We start from the raw sequence: 19,936 nt of genomic DNA, 5'->3' as shown, positions 1-19,936 counted from the left end.
CCAATAAACTCCCTTAGATTGCCATTTTATTTTTTAGCCATAGGAGTTATGAAGTTGTGGGCTATTTTTGTGGTAAGAATGATCTAGGGGCGGCAAAGTTTCCCAAAGCCCCTGGGCGGCAAAAGTATAAATCCGCCACTGCTTGACAGACTCCAGTGCCTAATATCACTCGAAGGAATCTTGGAGGGAAGAGTATAGGTAGTACAAAAGAGCATAGAACATGCTGGTTTCCGATGAAAAAAGCATACAAAAGGCTAGTCGATACTAGAAAGCACTAGCTAGTGGCGAAGAAGCATAAAAAAACTTTGGTAAAGGCTTAAAGTGCTCGTGATATTTGTGGAAAAGCTCCAAACAATTCAACAGGCTTAGAAGTGTACTTATGAGACTGTAAAAAACGCTTTTCAGAGTTTCTTACGCTTTTGGTGCTTTCCACAGCTAAACGAGTCTCGAAGGCGCTCAACAGGGCCGAAAGATCACTGTATAGTGCATAAAGGGCACCTAAAATCCCAGGAAGTTGTCACTAAGAGGCTCTAGGAATGGCCCAGAAAGCATAGAAAAAGCTGATTCGGGTTCAGAGTCTGGAAGATTCACCTTTCCTTACAATTTCGCTTTGGAAAGCACCCAAGAGTTAATCCAAGGTGTGCTTTTTTTTTAATTCTACTTAGGAAACTCTGCAAGGCGCTCTTAAGGCCTTTCAAAGCCTACTATACTGCTTTCCAAATCCTCTTTTGTCCCTTAGAGAGCTGTCGGAGGCTTTCAAGGCGGTCACAGATCCCTGGAAACTGTATGGAGAACATTTAAAACCACTGGAAGGAATCTAGGGGGTTTTAGGACGGCTTAGAAAACGATGGCATGAGCTCAAAATCCTCTAGAAAGGCTCAAAATGGCTTTCAAAGCCTTCGAAAGCGTTCTTGGTCCTTTAGAGGCTCTCAGTCGGGATTAGAAAGCTTGGAACGGCATAAAAGCTATGGGATAGACTGCAAGTGCTTACGAAATTTGTAAAACAGTTATGTAAAGCTCCAGTGCTTTAGAACTACATCTATAAGACCCTGGAAAGCGTCCAGAAGAGCTTCCAAAGTCTTGTAGTGACTGTGGGAAATATGTCAGATGCCTTTTGTGCCCTTTCAAAAGCTAGGAGCGCCTAGAAAGTGAGCAAACAGAGCTAAAAACGAATAGAATACGCCCAAAAGTCTGGAAAGGATCATAAGAGGCCCTGCAAGGCGCCTATAAGGCTTTTAAAGCCTACTACTGCTTTCCAAATTCACTTATGTCCCTTAGAGAGCTGTGGGGGGCTTTTAAGGCCCTGGAAACTGTATGGAGAGCATTTAAAACTACCGGAAATAATCTAGGAGGCCTTAGGATGGGTTAGAAAACGATGGTATGGGCTCAAAATGCTCTAGAAAGGCCTTAAAACATTTCTACTGTTGTTTCGAAAGCTTTTTTGGGCCTTTTGCGCCCTTTTAAAGTCTAGGCGGGCATAGAAAGCACTTGGTAGTGCTAAACGTCACTGAAAAATGAAGAGAGAGAGCCTAAAATGTTAGGACCAGCTATCCGAGGTTCTGAGAAGGAATTAGAAAGCATGGAACTGCATAAAAGCTATGGGATAGACTGAAAGTGCTCGCGAAAGTTGTAGAAAAGTTATGTAAAGCCCCACTGTTTTCGAACTACGTTTATAAGACCCTGGAAATCATCCAGAATGGCTTCTAAAGTCTTCTAGTGGCTTTGTGAAAGCTTTCGGATTCTTTTTGTGCCCTTACAAAAGCTAGGAGAGCCTAGAAAGTGAGCAAACAGAACTGAAAAACGAATAGAATACGCCTAAAAGTTTGGAAAGGATCTAAGAGGCCCTGCAAGGCGCCTATAAGGCTACTGCCTTCCAGATTCACTTATGTCCCTTAGAGAGCTGTCGGAGTCTTTTAAGGCGATTGCAGAACCCTGGAAACTGTATGGAGAACATTTAAAACCACTGGAAATAATCTAGGGGCTTGGTTAGAAAGCGACGGTGTGGGATCAAAATGCTCTAGAGATGCCTTAGAAAGTTTTCCTTTTTTAGAATACTGTCTTAAGGACCCTGGAAAGCACCCAAAATAGCTTTTATAGCCTTTTATTGTTGTTCCGAAAGCGGTCTTCGGCCTGTTGTGCCCTTTTAGAGACTAGGAGAGCGAGATAGTGCCACACGTCACTGAAAAATGAAGAGAGAGCGCTTAAAATGTTAGGATCGTTTCTAAAAGGCTCTGAGAAGGTATTAGAAAGCTTGAAACGCCATAAAAGCTATGGAATAGACTGAAAGCGCTCAAGTTGTAGAAAAGTTATAGCCGCACGGCTTTCGAACTACCCTGGAAAGCGCCCAGAAGAGCTTCTAAAGCCTTTGTGCCCTTTCAAAAACTAAGAGAGCCTAGAAAGTGCGAAATCAAAACTGAAAAGCGAATAGAATACGCCTAAAAGTCTGGAAAGGATCTAAGAGGTCCTGCAAGGCGCCCATAAGGCTTTTAAAGCCTACTACTGCTTTCCAGATTCACTTATGCCCCTTAGAGAGATGTCGGAGTCTTTTAAGGCGATTGCAGAACCCTGGCAACTGTATGGAGAAAATTTGAAACCACTGGAAATAATCTAGGAGGCTTTAGGATGGGTTAGAAAGCGATTATATAGGCTCAAAATGCTCTAGAAAGGCTTCAGAACATTTTTCTTTTTTAGAATGCTGCCTATAGGACCTTGGAAAGCACCCAAAATGACTTCCAAAGCCTTCTAGTGTTATTTCGAAAGCACTGCTTTCAAACCACCCTGGAATAAGTGTTCAGAAGAGCCCTTTCAAAAGCTAGGAGAGCCTAGAAAGTGGGTAAACGGAACTGAAAAACGAATAGAGACGCCTAAAAGCCTGGAAATGATCTAAGAGGCCCTGGGCGAGGATTAGAAAGTTCAAAAAGCCATAATAGCCATAAGTTGGATTGAGAGGGTGCAGAAAAGCTTTACGAAACTCCGCCGTTTCTGAATTTCGCTTATAAGACTTTGGAGAGCGTTGAAGGGGGCCTCCAAAGTCTTCCAGTGTTTACCAGAGGTTTTCTGCGTTTTTTCAAGGGTAGACGAGACTAAAAATCACTTGATTGTAGGTAGAGTCCTGAGTAGTAAGCGCTTAATATCCCTGGAAGAAGTCTGGCGGCTTAGGGAAGGTTGTAGAAAACTCGAAAGAATCCAAAAGTCCAGAAGTTCTGGTTTCCAGAATTTTTATGCGCTTTCGGAGACTTTCCGTGCCATTTGAAAATATGGATGAGCGCAGCAACCGCTTGATACCGCCTAGAGAATCCAGGAAAGCTCATAGAGAAGCCCCAACGCAGGAAGGGACTTTAGAACCGGAAAATGAATACAAAAACTGTAGAAAAACACATTTTTGGTGACAGTTTAGTAGCGAGGGGGGGGGGGCTTATGGAACACCCCCCAGGTGCTCGATGCTGGGGGGCGTTCCATACCCCCTAGACCCCCAGGTGTTACTTTCTACCTTCAACCTACCCTTTAAAAACCAGAATTCCCTACAAGGTATCTAAAGCATGCTCTAAAGCAACATTTTGGGGAACAGTTTAGTACCGAGGGGCCCGGGGGGAATGGAAGTCCCCTATGAAAGGAGGAACTTGATGATCCTGTCGAAACACAGACCCCCCTCCCCGGTATTACATTCTGTGTCCAAAAACATTCAGCCCATAGAATTTTCGTGTGTCAAATATCTTCCAGATATCATTCCTACAACATTTTCAAGAAAATTCTCTTAAAAGCAATTTGGGGGACAGGTTAGTACCTTTTTTTTTCCCCCCCCCCCCCCCCAAGAAAGGAGAGATTTGATGGTCCTCTTTCGAAACTTAATTGTCATGATAGTTTGCAAGAAGAGGAGGTAATCGAATCCTCCTGCGCGCTGATCCCCCCCTCCCCACCCCCGCCCCAAACGTTCAGACTATAACTGACTTTTTAGACGCGCCTTCAAACTTGTCTTTAGGACCCTCCTCTTTAGTAGCTCCTGGTTTCAAATCTAAGAAGATATACTGGGTGTTACTGTAAACCAGATACGCCAAATGACACCGGACGTCATTCCACTGAGTTCAGGAGTGGGGGATCGAGTTTCAATAACTCCGTTACTTTATTGTCATTATTATTTACATCATGATATGTACAACTGCAACGGAGCGAGTCTACACTAAGACTTATTTTAACGTATACTGGAACCTCTTACAAAGAGCAATGGTGTCATCCAAGAAATTGAATGTTGGTCTACCGGTAAACAACTAAATATACTCCGAGATGAAAATCTTCTTGAAATCGGGTACGCTGAAGCTGTAAGCGGCGGGTTTCGATTGCTTCTCCTCCAGGTCATTCTGGTTGTAGACGTCCTGTAGATATTTAATGTTCTGAGTGCACACCTTCGGTGTTGTTCGGCGAGTACCGCCATAACGTCCGTTGCGATCGTGCTCGCCGACCGTCATGAACGAGTTGGAGCGCTGAATCTTCTGGACCACGTTCTCCCCTTCGACGTACGCCTGAAAGCTCTCCAGTGACCTTTTGGAATTCGACCTCGTTATCCTGAGGTCAGCTCGGGCGTACGTTCTATAATTCGCCGGATCTCCTTTCGAGTAACCGTCCGACTCGCGACCCTTACCGAGCAGCATTCCGTCGACTGCCTTGCTCTGGTAGAAGTCGAAGTCGCAATTCGCCTCGGTGGTTATAGAGTAGCTGCTCTGGGAGGATTCGTCGTACTCGCCGCTCGCGTCGTTGACGGTCACGCTGTCGGTGAAGTACTCCTCGTCCGAGCTCACGCACTCCGACCGGCGGGAGTCCTGCCGCTTCTGGAAGGCTTCGGGATTCTGCCTGAATTTGTGCAGGTCGACCTGCAGATCGTTCAGGCAGTCTTGACTCTTCGTCATGCGTCCGGCGAGCTTGTTGCGCTTGACGAGCCTCGGTCGGTTAATGTCGGACTTGGAGAGTACCGGAGACCTGCTGTCCAGAACCGTGAGCTGGTAAAGACTGTCCTCGCTGACACTGATGCGCTTGCGCAGTTCGATGGTGCGCTGCTTGCTGAAGCTAACGTCTCGGCGCACATTCGGTTGAGTCACGAAGGCGGAGAGGGCCGCCTGGCAGGGCTGAGGGCCTCCTTGCATCTCGCACTTGTCGCACGAGGCTCGCGGTGGCTCTTGCATTACGGGTTGAATTCGGCGAGGCCGGACGTACTCCTGCCGCCGCAGATGGGACGAGTGCAAGTTGACGTTGAGCGAATTCGCTGGCATGGTCTTGATGCACCCTGCGAAACGGCGGTCAATGTACTCAACCCAACAAGGCGTAGGTACTTTACCGTTTCTGTCTTTGGTACGGCGATAGTTGTGGATGATCGGCAACCTACCATCGATGCTCGTATACAGCGAGCCATTGGTGATGGGAAACTTCGGCTCGGGTCGGATGCGCTCCGGAAAGGACTGCGCGATTTCCAGGCTTTGCGGTTGGCTACCGAAAGGGCGAAATTTACCGTCGAGGCCGACTGAAAGCGGGGAGTACGTCAATCGTTGTCGGAAACCGCCTCACTTACCACCTGGAGGTATTTTCTCACTGTGTTTGCATCTCTCGGCGCACTTGTAGACCTTCGAGACCCATTTGCAGAAGCGGGTGTCGACCAAACCCAAACCGACCGGTATGAGGACGTCTTGAAGTTGACCCATCCATAGAGTTACCCCGGACACCGGCCACGGGGAGATTATCCTTGGGAAGATGCAGATCAGCTGCAACAATTAATAACGTTAGATACTGCTTTGAGTTGTCTTCTAACCTAGAATATGTAAAAATTAAGATTTTAGAAGTTAGTCTTCCAGCCTACAACAGTTTTCTAGAAAGGAAAGCTTAAAGTTTCCGGAGCTTCCAGACTGCACAAGGAAGAGTGCACAAGGAAAATTCCCCTCGTGTTCTGCTTTTCTTAATTTCCTATTCAGTAGTTTAGATTTCCTAAGTTTCCAACAAAATTAAGGGCCATACCTTCCCTTTTTCCTTTGCAAGTACCCTTTTCGATCTTTCGTTCTCAAGATAATCTCATTTTAAAGGTTTTAAGTACAGTTTTTCGCCACGTATTCTTTTCCAGTATTTTTATATACCTTTGGGGGCATTTGAAAGCCCTTAAAAACAACCTTTCATAATTTTCTGCGTCTTTGGCAGACATTTTTAGGTCGTTTCCAGAGTTTGATGCGTATGGGCAGAGCCTATAAATAATGAGACGGGTCTGAAGAAGTATTGGGAAGTGTTTACAAAGGGAAGTACTTAAAAACCTCTGTAATATACCTAAAAAACCTTAGGAAAACCTGGCTTAGACTTCAGGCTATGGCAAGAAAAGACACTATAAAAACCTGAGAAGTGCCTGATTACCATCGAACTTATTTCTTAGGCTATTCAAAGCATTATACCGCTTTCCAAAGCATTTTCCATTGTTTTCCAAAGACCCAGTGGTAATTTCAGGAACTCTGAACTGGTTTCTTTCAGGATTTGCGTGAGTCTAAAAAGCACTCTAAACGCAATAGAAAACACAAGCTTGGAAAAACTTCGGAAACTTCTGAAAATCCAACACGATTAAGGGAAACGCGAGAGAGGTGTGGAGAGACACTGAAATACTGAAATTGGAAAGCCATAAGATGACCACAGGTGCTCGGACCAGCCTGACAATGAAATAAAAAGGCTTCCTAAGGGCCTGCTTTTGAACCTTCTAAAGTAAATCGACTTAAAGAGCGGTCTATAAAACCTCGTAGCATACTAGGGGGTTTTCTTCGGAAATACGCTAAGCTCCGAAGCTGGAATACCTCCCAATAAACAAGAATCTGATTACCCTTTCCATACAATCATGCAAGCCCCGAAGCTGGAATACCCCCCAATAAACAAGAATCTGATTACCCTTTCCATACAATCATGAAAGTATACGCACGAAAATGTCGTAGTATACTAGGAGGTATTCTATACCCCCCAAACCCCCAAATGGTAAGTTTTTTTCGGAAATACGCTCAGCCCCGAAGCTGGAATACCCCCCAATAAACATGAATCTGATTACCCTTTCCATACAATCATGAAAGCATACGCACGAAAAGGTCGTAGTATACTAGGAGGTATTCTATACCCCCCAAACCCCCAAATGGTAAGTTTTTTTCGGAAATACGCTCAGCCCCGAAGCTGGAATACCCCCCAATAAACATGAATCTGATTACCCTTTCCATACAATCATCAAGCCCCGAAGCTGGAATACCCCCCTATAAACAAGAATCTGATTACCCTTTCCATACAATCATGAAAGCATACGCACGAAAATGTCGTAGTATACTAGGGGGTATTCTATACCCCCCAAATCCCCAAATGGTAAGTTTTTTTCGGAAATACGCTAAGCCTCGAAGCTGGAATACCCCCCAATAAACAAGAATCTGATTACCCTTTCCATACAATCATGAAAGCATACGCACGAAAATGTCGTAGTATACTAGGGGGTATTCTATACCCCCCAAATCCCCAAATGGTAAGTTTTTTTCGGAAATACGCTCAGCCCCGAAGCTGGAATACCCCCCAATAAACAAGAATCTGATTACCCTTTCCATACAATCATGAAAGCATACGCACGAAAATGTCGTAGTATACTAGGGGGTATTCTATACCCCCCAAATCCCCAAAGGGTAAGTTTTTTTCGGAAATACGCTAAGCCTCGAAGCTGGAATACCCCCCAATAAACAAGAATCTGATTACCCTTTCCATACAATCATGAAAGCATATGCACGAAAAGCTCGTAGTATACTAGGGGATATTCTATACCCCCCAACCCCCAAATGGTAAGTTTTTTTCGGAAATACGCTAAGCCCCGAAGCTGGAATACCCCCCAGTAAACAAGAATCTGATTACCCTTTCCATACAATCATGAAAGCATACGCACTAAAATCTCGTAGTATACTAGGGGGTATTCTATACCCTCCAAACCCCCAAATGGTAAGTTTTTTTCGGAAATACGATAAGGCCCGAAGCTGGAATACCCCCCAGTAAACAAGAATCTGATTACCCTTTCCATACAATCATGAAAGTATACGCACGAAAATGTCGTAGTATACTAGGGGGTATTCTATACCGCCCAAACCCCCAAAGGTAAGTTTTTTTCGGAAATACGCTAAGCCCCGAAGCTGGAATACCCCCCAGTAAACTAAAATCTGATTACCCTTTCATACAATCATGAAAGCATACGCACGAAAATCTCGTAGTATACTAGGGGTATTCCATACCCCCCCGACCTCCCGGTGGTAAGCTTTTTCCGAAGTACGCTAAGCCCCGATGCTGGAATACCCCCCAATAAACAAGAATCTGATTACCCTTTCCATACAATCATGAAAGCATACTCACGAAAATGTCGTAGTATACTAGGGGGGGTATTCTATACCCCCCAAACCCCCAAATGGTAAGTTTTTTTCGGAAATACACTAAGCCCCGAAGCTGGAATACCCCCCAGTAAACAAGAATCTGATTACCCTTTCCATACAATCATGAAAGCATACGCACGAAAAGATCGTAGTATACTAGGGGGTATTCTATACCCCCCAAACCCCCAAATGGTAAGTTTTTTCCGTAAATACGCTAAGCCCCGAAGCTGGAATACCCCCCAATAAACAAGAATCTGATTACCCTTTCCATACAATCATGAAAGCATACGCACTAAAATCTCGTAGTATACTAGGGGGTATTCTATACCCTCCAAACCCCCAAATGGTAAGTTTTTTTCGGAAATACGCTAAGGCCCGAAGCTGGAATACCCCCCAGTAAACAATAATCTGATTATCCTTTCCATACAATCATGAAAGCATACGAACGAAAATCTCGTAGTATACTAGGGGGTATTCTATACCCCCCAAACCCCCAAATGGTAAGTTTTTTTCGGAAATACGCTAAGCCCCGAAGCTGGAATACCCCCCAATAAACAAGAATCTGATTACCCTTTCCATACAATCATGAAAGCATACGCACGAAAATCTCGTAGTATACTAGGGGGTATTCTATACCCCCAAACCCCCAAATGGTAAGTTTTTTTCGGAAATACGCTAAGCCCCGAAGCTGGAATACCCCCGAGTAAACAAGAATCTGATTATCCTTTCCATACAATCGTGAAAGAATACGCACGAAAATCTCGTATTGTACTAGGGGGTATTCCATACCCCACGGGGTAAGCTTTTTCCGAAGTACGCTAAGCCCCGAAGCTGGAATACCCCCAATAAACAAGAATCTGATTACCCTTTGCATACAATCATGAAAGCATACGAACGAAAATCTCGTAGTATACTAGGGGGTATTCTATACCCCCCAAACCCCCAAATGGTAAGTTTTTTTCGGAAATACGCTAAGCCCCGAAGCTGGAATACCCCCCAATAAACAAGAATCTGATTACCCTTTCCATACAATCATGAAAGCATACGCACGAAAATCTCGTAGTATACTAGGGGGTATTCTATACCCCCAAACCCCCAAATGGTAAGTTTTTTTCGGAAATACGCTAAGCCCCGAAGCTGGAATACCCCCCCAGTAAACTAAAATCTGATTACCCTTTCATACAATCATGAAAGCATACGCACGAAAATCTCGTAGTATACTAGGGGTATTCCATACCCCCCCGACCTCCCGGTGGTAAACTTTTTCCGAAGTACGCTAAGCCCCGAAGCTGGAATACCCCGAGTAAACAAGAATCTGATTATCCTTTTTACAAAGGCTATGACAGTGCTAGGGGTAATACCTATAAACAAAATTATCAACTTCACCTTTACTGAGAACATTGAGACCCCCCGGTGCTATGTGTTTCCACAACATATCTAGTGTTTAGCACTCTTACGGTAATTTGCGAGAAAACACCATCAAACTTACTCTACTCTTTACTGAGAACATTGCTGGGGGGTATTCCATACCCCCCAGGCCCCCCGGTGCTATGTATTTCCATAACATATCTAATGTTTAGCACTCTTACGATAATTTGCGAGAAAACGCCATCAAACTTACTCTACTCTTGTGGAAGAACTCAGTGCCGGGGGACCTGGGGATATGGAATACCCCCCAGCATACGCTCCCATCAATTGGCAGCACCTTTTAGTGTACTGTCGTATGTGCATGCGGTACGGTCGCCACAGTCACCTCTGCTTTGCTGGAGATCTTTGGTAAGTACTAAAGATTCCAAAATCTCTAAAACTTTCAAAGATTCCCAAGCCACCACGGATTCAGAGATCCTTCAGGGATTTCTGAGACGGCCGAGCCGTCGCCGTATTTAAATGCTCCAAAGTCTTTAAAGTGCCAAAAAATTCGTAAGCCTAGCTAAGGGATCGAAAGTCCCAAATAGTCTCCAGTTCTACAGATTCTGAGGTTTTCAGTTTCTACAGTTCACAAACGGCGACTGAGGTAATTGAGGAACATCTGCAGTCTTAGTCGACTCTAATCCACCAGGCTCATTTAGACGAGCCAATAGCTCTAGGTCGTTTGACAGTATCTCCAGAAAGACCCCTCGACTATAACCATACCAGCATGGAACGGCGATCGATCTACGACCTGTCCCATGGCAATGACCTGGTGATTGTTTCCGATTGCTTACCAGGCCGACGATAAACCTTTTAGCTAGCCTTCTAGTCTCCAAGAACGTCATTTACAATGATTTTCAGAGCGTTTTATGGCTTTTCCAGAATTAAGCTCTATAAAGGCATAGAAAGCTCAGATTAGGGGCTATACGGATTTGGAAGTGTTCCATAGTGCTCCAAAAAGCAAATGCTTCCTAGGAGATTCAATGGACCTTACTCTTAATTCTGTAAGGATTTTATAGAGCTTTCAAAACTCCTTTTCAGATGCTTCTGGAACCTTTCCAAAGGTAGACAGCCTTTGGGAATTGTTTAAAAGTCTTTGGAACGTGCTTAAAAAGGTCTTTAAAATCCAGTTTCGGTACAGGCTTCTTGAAAACTCTTGAATTCCAACAAAATGCGCTGAAGTGCCGCTATAAGACTATTTTGAGTGCCTCTCCAAGGGCTCCAAGGGTTTCCCAAAGCGTTTTAAACTTTTTCAGATCTGGGAAAATCCAGCATTGTATGCATGGACCTAGGAAGCTCCACAAATTGCCGAGAAAGATTCGGAAAAAGTTTGCCAGACGGCCGAAAAGGCATTAAGAGCTTAAAAGCCAGGACGTCTCTATAATTGCTAGTCATCAATAGGAATTAAAACTTCTTCTACGTGAAACTCTAAATTTAAGTTATAGCCTTCAAAAAAATAAGTTCAACGTTCGCTAATGAATGTTTTATCAATGATTGGTAGGTACCATGCCGTCACAATCGCGTATTGTTCTAGTCCCGAACAAAAGCTTGCTTAACTACATATCCAACGTTTCTATACGACTAATAATGTTGATTAACTGTCAATTTTGCAACAATGGCAACAATAATACTCCTCGTCGGTCGGCGCCAGTTTCTAATGCCCATCGCACGAGGAAACTTCCGCAATTTCATTGTCACGATAGGAAAAAAAAAATCGGATTTCATGTCATGCTCGAAACGTTGGGGGATCTCTATTGGAATAATTTAACGTAGCGGTAGGTTTATAGGTCAGGCGGAGCAATTGAAAAATTAGCGCAATGGATATTGTTTTAAGTAGCTAATTTGCTTTCATGACGGTTAATTGGGTGTCAAGTGCGAATTTGTGTACACCGTTTTCCTAAAAATAAACACCGTTTTATCACATTTGCGAGGTTGTAGAGGCTTTCAAAAGTGTCCATGATGATGTTACTATTTGATTCTGTAAGGGTCCACAAAGATCTTTTTTAAGAGCTTCCAAGCCTCCAAGGGTATATAAAAGATACTGAGAGAAAATAAAGGTACTTCATAAGGGAAAATAATCGGTCTGGACTGCACACAACAGATTATCATGAGACCGGAAGATCGAGAAAGGGTACTTACAAAGGAAAATGGAAGGTATGGACGAAGCACTTCTCTGATCCTCTGTCTGTCTATCTCAGCTAACCTCACAAAAATGAGCCTTCAGCTCCAAAATCAAAACTAATACTTCATTTTTCTCAAGATTCATACCAAAAAGGCACTTATCCGACCTTCCGTCTGTCCATCTGTCTACTATCTCAGCTAATCTCACAAAAATGAGCCTTCAACTCCAAAATCAAAACTAATACTTCATTTTTCTCAAGATTCACACCAAAAAGGCACTTATCCGACCTTCCGTCTGTCCATCTGTCTACTATCTCAGCTAATCTCACAAAAATGAGCCTTCAACTCCAAAATCAAAACTAATACTTCATTTTTCTCAAGATTCACACCAAAAAGGCACTTTTCCGACCCTCGGTCTGTCCATCTGTCTACTGTCTCAGCTAATCTCACAAAAATGAGCCTTCAGCTCCAAAATCAAAACAAATCCTTCATTTTTCTCAAGAGCAGCACACCAAAAAGGCACTTATCCGACCCTCCGTCTGTCCATCTGTCTACTATCTCAGCTAATCTCACAAAAATGAGCCTTCAGCTCCAATATCAAAACAAATCCTTCATTTTTCTCAAGAGCACCACACCAAAAAGGCACTTATCCAACCCTCCGTCTGTCCATCTGCCTACTATCGCAGCTAATCTCACAAAAATGGGCCTTCAGCTCCAATATCAAAACAAATCCTTCATTTTTCTCAGAAGTAGCACACCAAAAAGGCACTTATCCGACCCTCCGTCTGTCCATCTGTCTACTATCTCAGCTAATCTTACAAAAATGAGCTTTCAGCTCCAAAATCAAAACAAATCCTTCATTTTTCTCAAGAGCAGCACACCAAAAAGGCACTTATCCAACCCTCCGTCTGTCCATCTGTCTACTATCTCAGCTAATCTCACAAAAATGAGCCTTCAGCTCCAAAATCAAAACAAATCCTTCATTTTTCTCAAGAGTAGCACACCAAAAAGGCACTTATCCAACCCTCCGTCTGTCCATCTGTCTACTATCTCAGCTAATCTCACAACAATGAGCTTTCAGCTCCAAAATCAAAACGAATCCTTCATTTGCTCAAGAGTAGCACACCAAAAAGCACTTATCCGACCCTCCGTCTGTCCATCAGTCTACTGTCTCAGCTAATCTCACAAAAATGAGCCTCCAGCTTCAAATTCAAAACAAATCCTTAATTTTCCACACGAGTATCACAAGAAAGAGACATTTCCGTCCCTCCGTCTTCTCACTCTCTTAGCTAATCTCCATTTCTTCAAAGCGCTTTTACATTGGGCTCGATATACTTCTAGTCTTCAAACTGAAGAAAATCCTGGTTTGTACCGAACAAGCCTTCGGCTCGCTCCACAAGTACATTTTGGTGCCGTGATGTATATAAAGTGCTGCAACGGCCATATTAGTCAGTGCCAGGGACTTCTCCGATCTTTAAAGAATTATAAATTTCGATAATTCTTCAGACGATCACTAGCAAAATAAATAATAGAGCGTATATGAAAGTGCCTATCGTCAACAATATCCATTGTTCTTAGAAACCATGACAAACTTCCAATAGTTTCGTCCACGCAAGTATCGCGTAAATACATATAATTATTGTTAATTGCAGAAATTTCGGCTGAAACTATCATTTAAACTCTCTCTTCTACCTACCACTTTTCCGCTCGCCTGCTTATTACTTTCTGACCCGCGCCTGCTATTTTTCGATTTCTATACGTAAAAAAATCGAAATAATTGTTACACAACACTGCAAACCATCTGTTTCAAGTATAGCAATAAATAAATTAAGTTACAACACGAAATCACGTACTTGCAGGAAGAAAAACTGGCGCAATCGATATACTTAGCGCGTAATCGCTTCCTATTATTGACGCTTGCAATTAATAGAGAAAGTACCGAGATCGGAAAAATGGTTTTCATTGTTGCCCACCTCGCAGTGGCCTCGATCTAATCGACAACAAATTTTTCACCCGCAATTACTCGACCAATTAACAATGAAACAATTGCAATAACGGTACGTGTTTTATGCACTTATATACGCTCGCGATTATTTAGTGCAGGGCTTTTTTCTAACCCGAATGGCATTAAGCATCTATGATCGGTGAAAGGCTGCGCGTGAGATTATAAATTATTTATTGTTCGTACGAGATACGTGTCGTCATCCTAAATACCTTCCTCTTGAGTCGTTTTAATGACTTATAATTGGTATAATTATAAATAATCATAAATGCGCGCAATGTATATGGGCGAGGCGCGCTAACGTACAAGGAACTGAAGTGGGGTGTCTCAGATCGGCCCGGAAAAAATTTTTTCTTATAGAATGTGGCCTGTAGAATCCATAATTTCAAACAGTTCCAAGATTGGGCTACGAGTTCAAAAGTTACAGCCCTTTGAATTTTCTTTCGAAATTGGTTTCTAGTCCATAACTTTTGATTGAGAAGTCCGATTGAAAAAGTACGAATTGTTTTGGATTCTACGCACCAAAACTAATAAGAAAAAAGTGTTTTCCCGAGAAATTTTGGTGCAGTCGATTTTTGGGAAAAAAGGAAGGTTATACACTGCCTTTTTTGAGCCCCGAAAAAAAATTGTCTCAGATCGACCGGAAAAATTTTTTTCTTATAGAATGTGGCCTGTAGAATCCATAATTTCAAACAGTTCCGAGATTGGGCTACTAGTTCAAAAGTTACAGCCCTTTCAATTTTCTTTCGAAATTGGTTTCTAATCCATAACTTTTGATTGAGAAGTCCGATCGAAAAAGTACGAATTGTTTTGGATTCTACGCACCAAAATTAATAAGAAAAAGTGTTTTCTCGAGAAATTTTGGTGCAGTCGATTTTTGGTAAAAAAGGAAGGTTATACACTGCCTTTTTTTGAACCTCGAAGAAGAAATTGTCTCAGTTCGACCCGGAAAAAAATTTTCTTATAGAATGTGGCCTGTAGAATCCATAATTTCAAACAGTTCCAAGATTGGGCTACTAGTTCAAAAGTTACAGCCTTTTGAATTTCTTTTCGAAATTGGTTTCTAGTCTATAACTTTTGATTGAGNTCTCCCAAAATGTTTTTTTAGAGGCATGCTTTTCAATACCTTGAGGGAATGTCTACCATTATTCTTTTTCTGGGTGATATTCCATACACACAAGTTCTGAGAACTGAACGTTTTGGGGGTGAGTGTAATACCGGGGGGTCTGGGGGGTATGGAATACCCCCCGGCACACAGGAGGAATAGATGACCTTTTCCTGAGAATAGACTTGCTATAGTCTCTGATCATGACAGTTAAGTTTCGTAAGAGGACTATCAAATATGTTTTTTCTTGAGGGTATTCCATACCCCCCAGACCCCCCGGTATTAAACTGTCTCTCAAAATGTTTTTCAGAGCATGCTTTTCAATACCTTGTAGGGAATGTCTACCATTATACTTTTTCTGGGTGATATTCCATACACAAAAGTTCTGAGAACTGATCGTTTTGGAGGTGAGTGTAATACCGGGGGGTCTGGGGGGTATGGAATACCCCCCAGCACACAGGAGGAATAGATTACCTTTTCTTGAGAAGAGACTTGCTATAGTTTCTGATCTTGACAGTTAAGTTTCGTAAGAGGACTATCACATATCTTTTTTCCCGGGGGTATTCTATACCCCCCAGACCCCCTGATACTGAACCGTCTCCCAAAATGTTTTTTAGAGCATGCTTTTCAATACCTTGTAGGGAATGTCTACCATTATTCTTTTTCTGGGTGATATTCCATACACAAAAGTTCTGAGAACTGAACGTTTCGGTGGTGGTCTAATACCGGGGGCTCTGGGGGTATGGAATCCCCCCCAGCACACAGGAGGAATAGATTACCTTTTCCTGAGAAGAGACTTGCTATAGTCTCTGATCATGACAGTTAAGTTTCGTAAGAGGACTATCAAATATCTTTTTTCCTTGGGGTATTACATACCCCCCCAAACCCCCCGATACTGAACTGTCTCCCAAACTGTTTTTTAGAGCATGCTTTTCAATACCTTGTAGGGAATGTCTACCATTATTCTTTTTCTGGGTGATATTCCATACACAAAAGTTCTGAGAACTGAACGTTTTGGGGGTGAGTGTAATACCGGGGGGTCTGGGGGGTATGGAATACCCCCCAGCACACAGGAGGAATAGATTACCTTTTCCTGAGAAGAGTCTTGCTATAGTCTCTGCTCATGACAGTTAAGTTTCGTAAGAGGACTATCAAATATCTTTTTTCCTAGTGGTATTCCACACCCCCAGACCCCCGATAGCGTGGTGAACTGTCTCCCAAAAATGCTTTTAGAGCATTTACTTCAATACCTTGTGTGGGAATGTCACATTATTCTTTCTGGGTGATATTCCATACACAAAAGTTTCTAGAACTGAACTTTTGGTGTGAGTGAATACGGGGGGTCTGGGGTAGTGGAATACCCTCCACACACAGGAGAATAGATACCTTTTTCTGAGAAGAGATGCTATAGTTCTGATCTTGACCCAGTTAAGTTTCGTAAGAGACTATCACATATCTTTTTTCCCGGGGGTATTCTATACCCCCCAGACCCCCCTGATACTGAACCGTCTCCCCAAAATGTTTTAGAGCATGCTTTTCAATACCTTGTAGGGAATGTCTACCATTATTCTTTTTCTGGGTGATATTCCATACACACCAGTTCTGAGAACTGAACGTTTTGGGGGTGAGTGTAATACCGGGGGGTCTGGGGGGTATGGAATACCCCCCAGCACACAGGAGGAATAGATTACCTTTTCCTGAGAAGAGTCTTGCTATAGTCTCTGCTCATGACAGTTAAGTTTCGTAAGAGGACTATCAAATATCTTTTTTCCTAGTGGTATTCCACACCCCCCCCCAGACACCCCGATACTGAACTGTCTCCCAAAATGGTTTTTTAGAGCATACTTTTCAATACCTTGTAGGGAATGTCTACCATTATTCTTTTTCTGGGTGATATTCCATACACACCAGTTCTGAGAACTGAACGTTTTGGAGGCGAGTGTAATACCGGGGTATGACAATCCCCCCCAGACCCCCCGATACTGAACTGTCTCCCAAAATGTTTTTTAGAACATGCTTTTCAATACCTTGTAGGGAAAGTTTACCATTATTCTTTTTCTGGGCGATATTCCAATCACACAAGTTCTGAGAACTGAACGTTTTGGGGGCGAGTGTATTACCGGGGGGTCTAGGGGGTATGGAATACCCCAGCACACAGGAGGAATAGATTACTTTTTCCTGAGAAGAGACTTGCTATAGTCACTGATCTTGGCATTTAAGTTTCGTAAGAGGACCATCAAATATATTTTTTTCTGGGGGTGTTCCATACCCCAGACCCCCCGCTACTGAACTGTCTCCCAAAATGTTTTTAGAGCTTTTTAATACCTTGTAGGGAGTGTCTATCACTATTCCTTTTTTGGGAGATATTCCATACACTGAAGTGCTAAGAACTGAACGTTTTTGGGGAGAGTGTTACACCGTTGGGTCTGCGGACAGAAGGGAAATAGATTACCTTTTCCTGAGAAGTACCACTAGAGTTAAGTTTCGAAGGAGGTCCATCAAATCTCTCTTTTCCTGGGGGGTATTCCGTACCCCCAGACCCACCGGTTCTAAACTGTCCCTCAAAATGTTAAAAGAATTAAAGAGCTTTGCCTAGTGTACTGCTGGGGGGTAGTCGTTATCCCCAGATCGCGCGATGTTACATTCTCCCCCCAAAATGTCCAGCCCTTAAACTTTTCGTGCATGAAATATCGCCCAGAAAAAGAAAAATTGTTGACGAAGTAATCAAAAACAGATTTTTGAAAACGTTCAAGATTCTTCAAGAATTTTTGGAACATTCTTGCTTTTCATGGAATTGTTTCAACAATTTTTGGAGTATGCAAGATTCTTAGATGACTCTTCAAGGATAAAACAGAGGAAGTCCATGAATAAGTGCTCTAAAGAATTCTACGAAAACTTCTCCATGAAATTCTTTAGAGGGAAACCAGATTTTCTAGAAAATCTTCCAAAGATATTTCAAGCAAATCCTTAAGATTCTTTAATCAATGCACAACATGCAATATCCCCCGTGTTTAGGGAGCCACGGGTTTAAGATATCTCTGAAAGCATTGTCTTGTCTTGCTTCATACCTCGAAATTATAGTGCACCCCCTTTGAGCCCAACCTAATGTGTCAAAATGTTGGTGCAAATAGACAGTGAAGTAGCCAAGGGTAGGGGGTGGTCTGGGGTGTTTGTGAGGGACTGTTCGAGAGTCGCTTGCAGTCGCGTTACCTTTAAACTTGGCGATCTCGATCAATAGTTGGGACACCGCAAGGATCTCGATTAGGCCCCTTACTGTTTCACAATTTAATTTGTGAAACAATAAAATTATGCAAAATCGTAAGGAAGACACGTGCTCGATTTAGACGACCAATTAAGGTTAAAGCTGTAAACTTTCTCATCAAAACAATTGACGTGTCGTACGCTCGCATGTAATTATGAATGAAAGTACCGGTTAATGAAAAAATTACTTACAATTAGCGGAATGTGGTTGAATAAGTAGCAGACGGTTAGGATCGGATACATCGTATACAATCCGGTTCCACTTTCCTCTTCATCCTGTAAAGGCTTTTTCAGACACGGTCGTTTACTGTTTGTTGAACTCACGGTCATCGAAATGTTCGAAAGATCACTGTTCCACATCGGTTCGCGATTTTGCACTTGACTATCGTAACTAACGTCGAAATTGTGCGGAAGTCGCTGTATTGTGTACGTGTCGTAATAGTTCTTGGTCAAATTTTCGTTGACCGATGCGGTCAGGGAGAGGCTCAGCTCGCTTAGGTCGGACGTCGACTTTTTCAGATAGTCGAAGCCCTGGTGGCGCATTTTGAGGTGATTGAAGCAGATGAAGATGAAAGCGGTTAGTGAGACCATGGCGAGGAAGATGTGAAGCACGATGATGAAGATGTTAAATTTGACGTCGAGGTCGAACGGCATGAATTTGCACGCGACGTCGCTGACGCTGGGCTGAAGGTTGAAGCTGATGTTCTTCTTGTCCTCTTGGGCCAAGATGGAGGCGACGCCGACGCACGCGCACAGTGTCGTGAGGCAGAAAAGGTGATAAATGACGTGCGTCGCTGTCAGATACATCTGCAAGCTCTGCTGCTTCCTGTAAAGCCTTACGGTGAAAAGCGCAATGACTGCCAGGGTTGTCAGCGAGCTGGCCTGGAAGGTGTGGATCGAGTTGAAGATCCACACCACCGCCTTGCAGTAGTCCGCCGGAATGCTACTATTCTTCACGATTATCAAGGCGGTGTACGCCAAAATCGCGAGGTTCCTCAAAATGCTCTGCACCAAAACGGCCACGATGGCAATGTCGTACGAGCTCCACTTCTTCCGATTCTTGTGGAAGATCGCGACGGTCCATATCAGCAAGATCGTCACGATCGGCACGCCGATTATCGTCGCCAGCTGCTCGTTCGAGTACTGAAGCATCATAACCTGCAACAAGCGCATGGAATATTAACGGGTCCCGATTCAGATCCCTGCGGGTCACGGTTGCAAAAACAATAACACGTAATTCATCCAATTATTTTAAACCAGTTTGCGTTCGGCTTATGTTACTTTTACTTTTTTTTTATTAAAGAGAGAATTCACTTTCACAACCGCACGCCCCGTGAAAATATTGCCAAACGTGTATATGTAGAAAATTGTTGTTGTTGAAATTAAATCGAATCTTGTTGTATAATCCAACACTTGTGGTAATTAGAAAACTCGCTCGTCGTTCAAATTTTCATTTCTGTGATTATCATACAGTTGTTTTCGGCAGAAAAGACATTTTCACATGGAGATTGGAACCGGAAATTGAGGCCTGAACACCGAAACCCCCTAGCATGTAAGCCCATAGTACAGTGTATCTATTTTATTGCAATTTCAGAGCCCTCTGGTCGTATATTCCAAAGCTTCCCTAGACAACGTTTGCAGACT

General features: G+C 43.1%; 1 protein-coding gene across 3 annotated transcripts; it reads right to left on the bottom strand.

Moving 5' to 3' along the window:
• Window positions 1–4,098: 4,098 nt before the first annotated feature.
• On the bottom strand, window positions 4,099–19,450 carry LOC116161586. Of its 3 annotated transcripts, XM_031474980.1 has the most exons (5): window positions 18,617–19,450; window positions 18,485–18,568; window positions 5,558–5,747; window positions 5,327–5,509; window positions 4,099–5,275 (listed from the first exon to the last, which is right to left on the bottom strand). In XM_031474980.1, exons 1-5 carry the CDS (start codon window positions 19,445–19,447, stop codon window positions 4,266–4,268), a joined length of 2,298 nt encoding a protein of 765 aa, XP_031330840.1. In that variant the 5' UTR covers window positions 19,448–19,450; the 3' UTR covers window positions 4,099–4,265. The 3 variants fall into 3 exon arrangements, with proteins under 3 accessions (XP_031330840.1, XP_031330838.1, XP_031330839.1); XM_031474978.1 differs by having other exon boundaries at window positions 18,485–19,450; XM_031474979.1 differs by having other exon boundaries at window positions 5,561–5,747; window positions 18,485–19,450.
• Window positions 19,451–19,936: the final 486 nt, after the last annotated feature.

This window comes from Photinus pyralis, unplaced genomic scaffold (assembly GCF_008802855.1).
Source record: "Photinus pyralis isolate 1611_PpyrPB1 unplaced genomic scaffold, Ppyr1.3 Ppyr1.4_LG10, whole genome shotgun sequence".
NCBI lineage: Eukaryota > Metazoa > Arthropoda > Insecta > Coleoptera > Lampyridae > Photinus > Photinus pyralis.
This window is presented reverse-complemented; position numbering and strand designations above follow the sequence as displayed.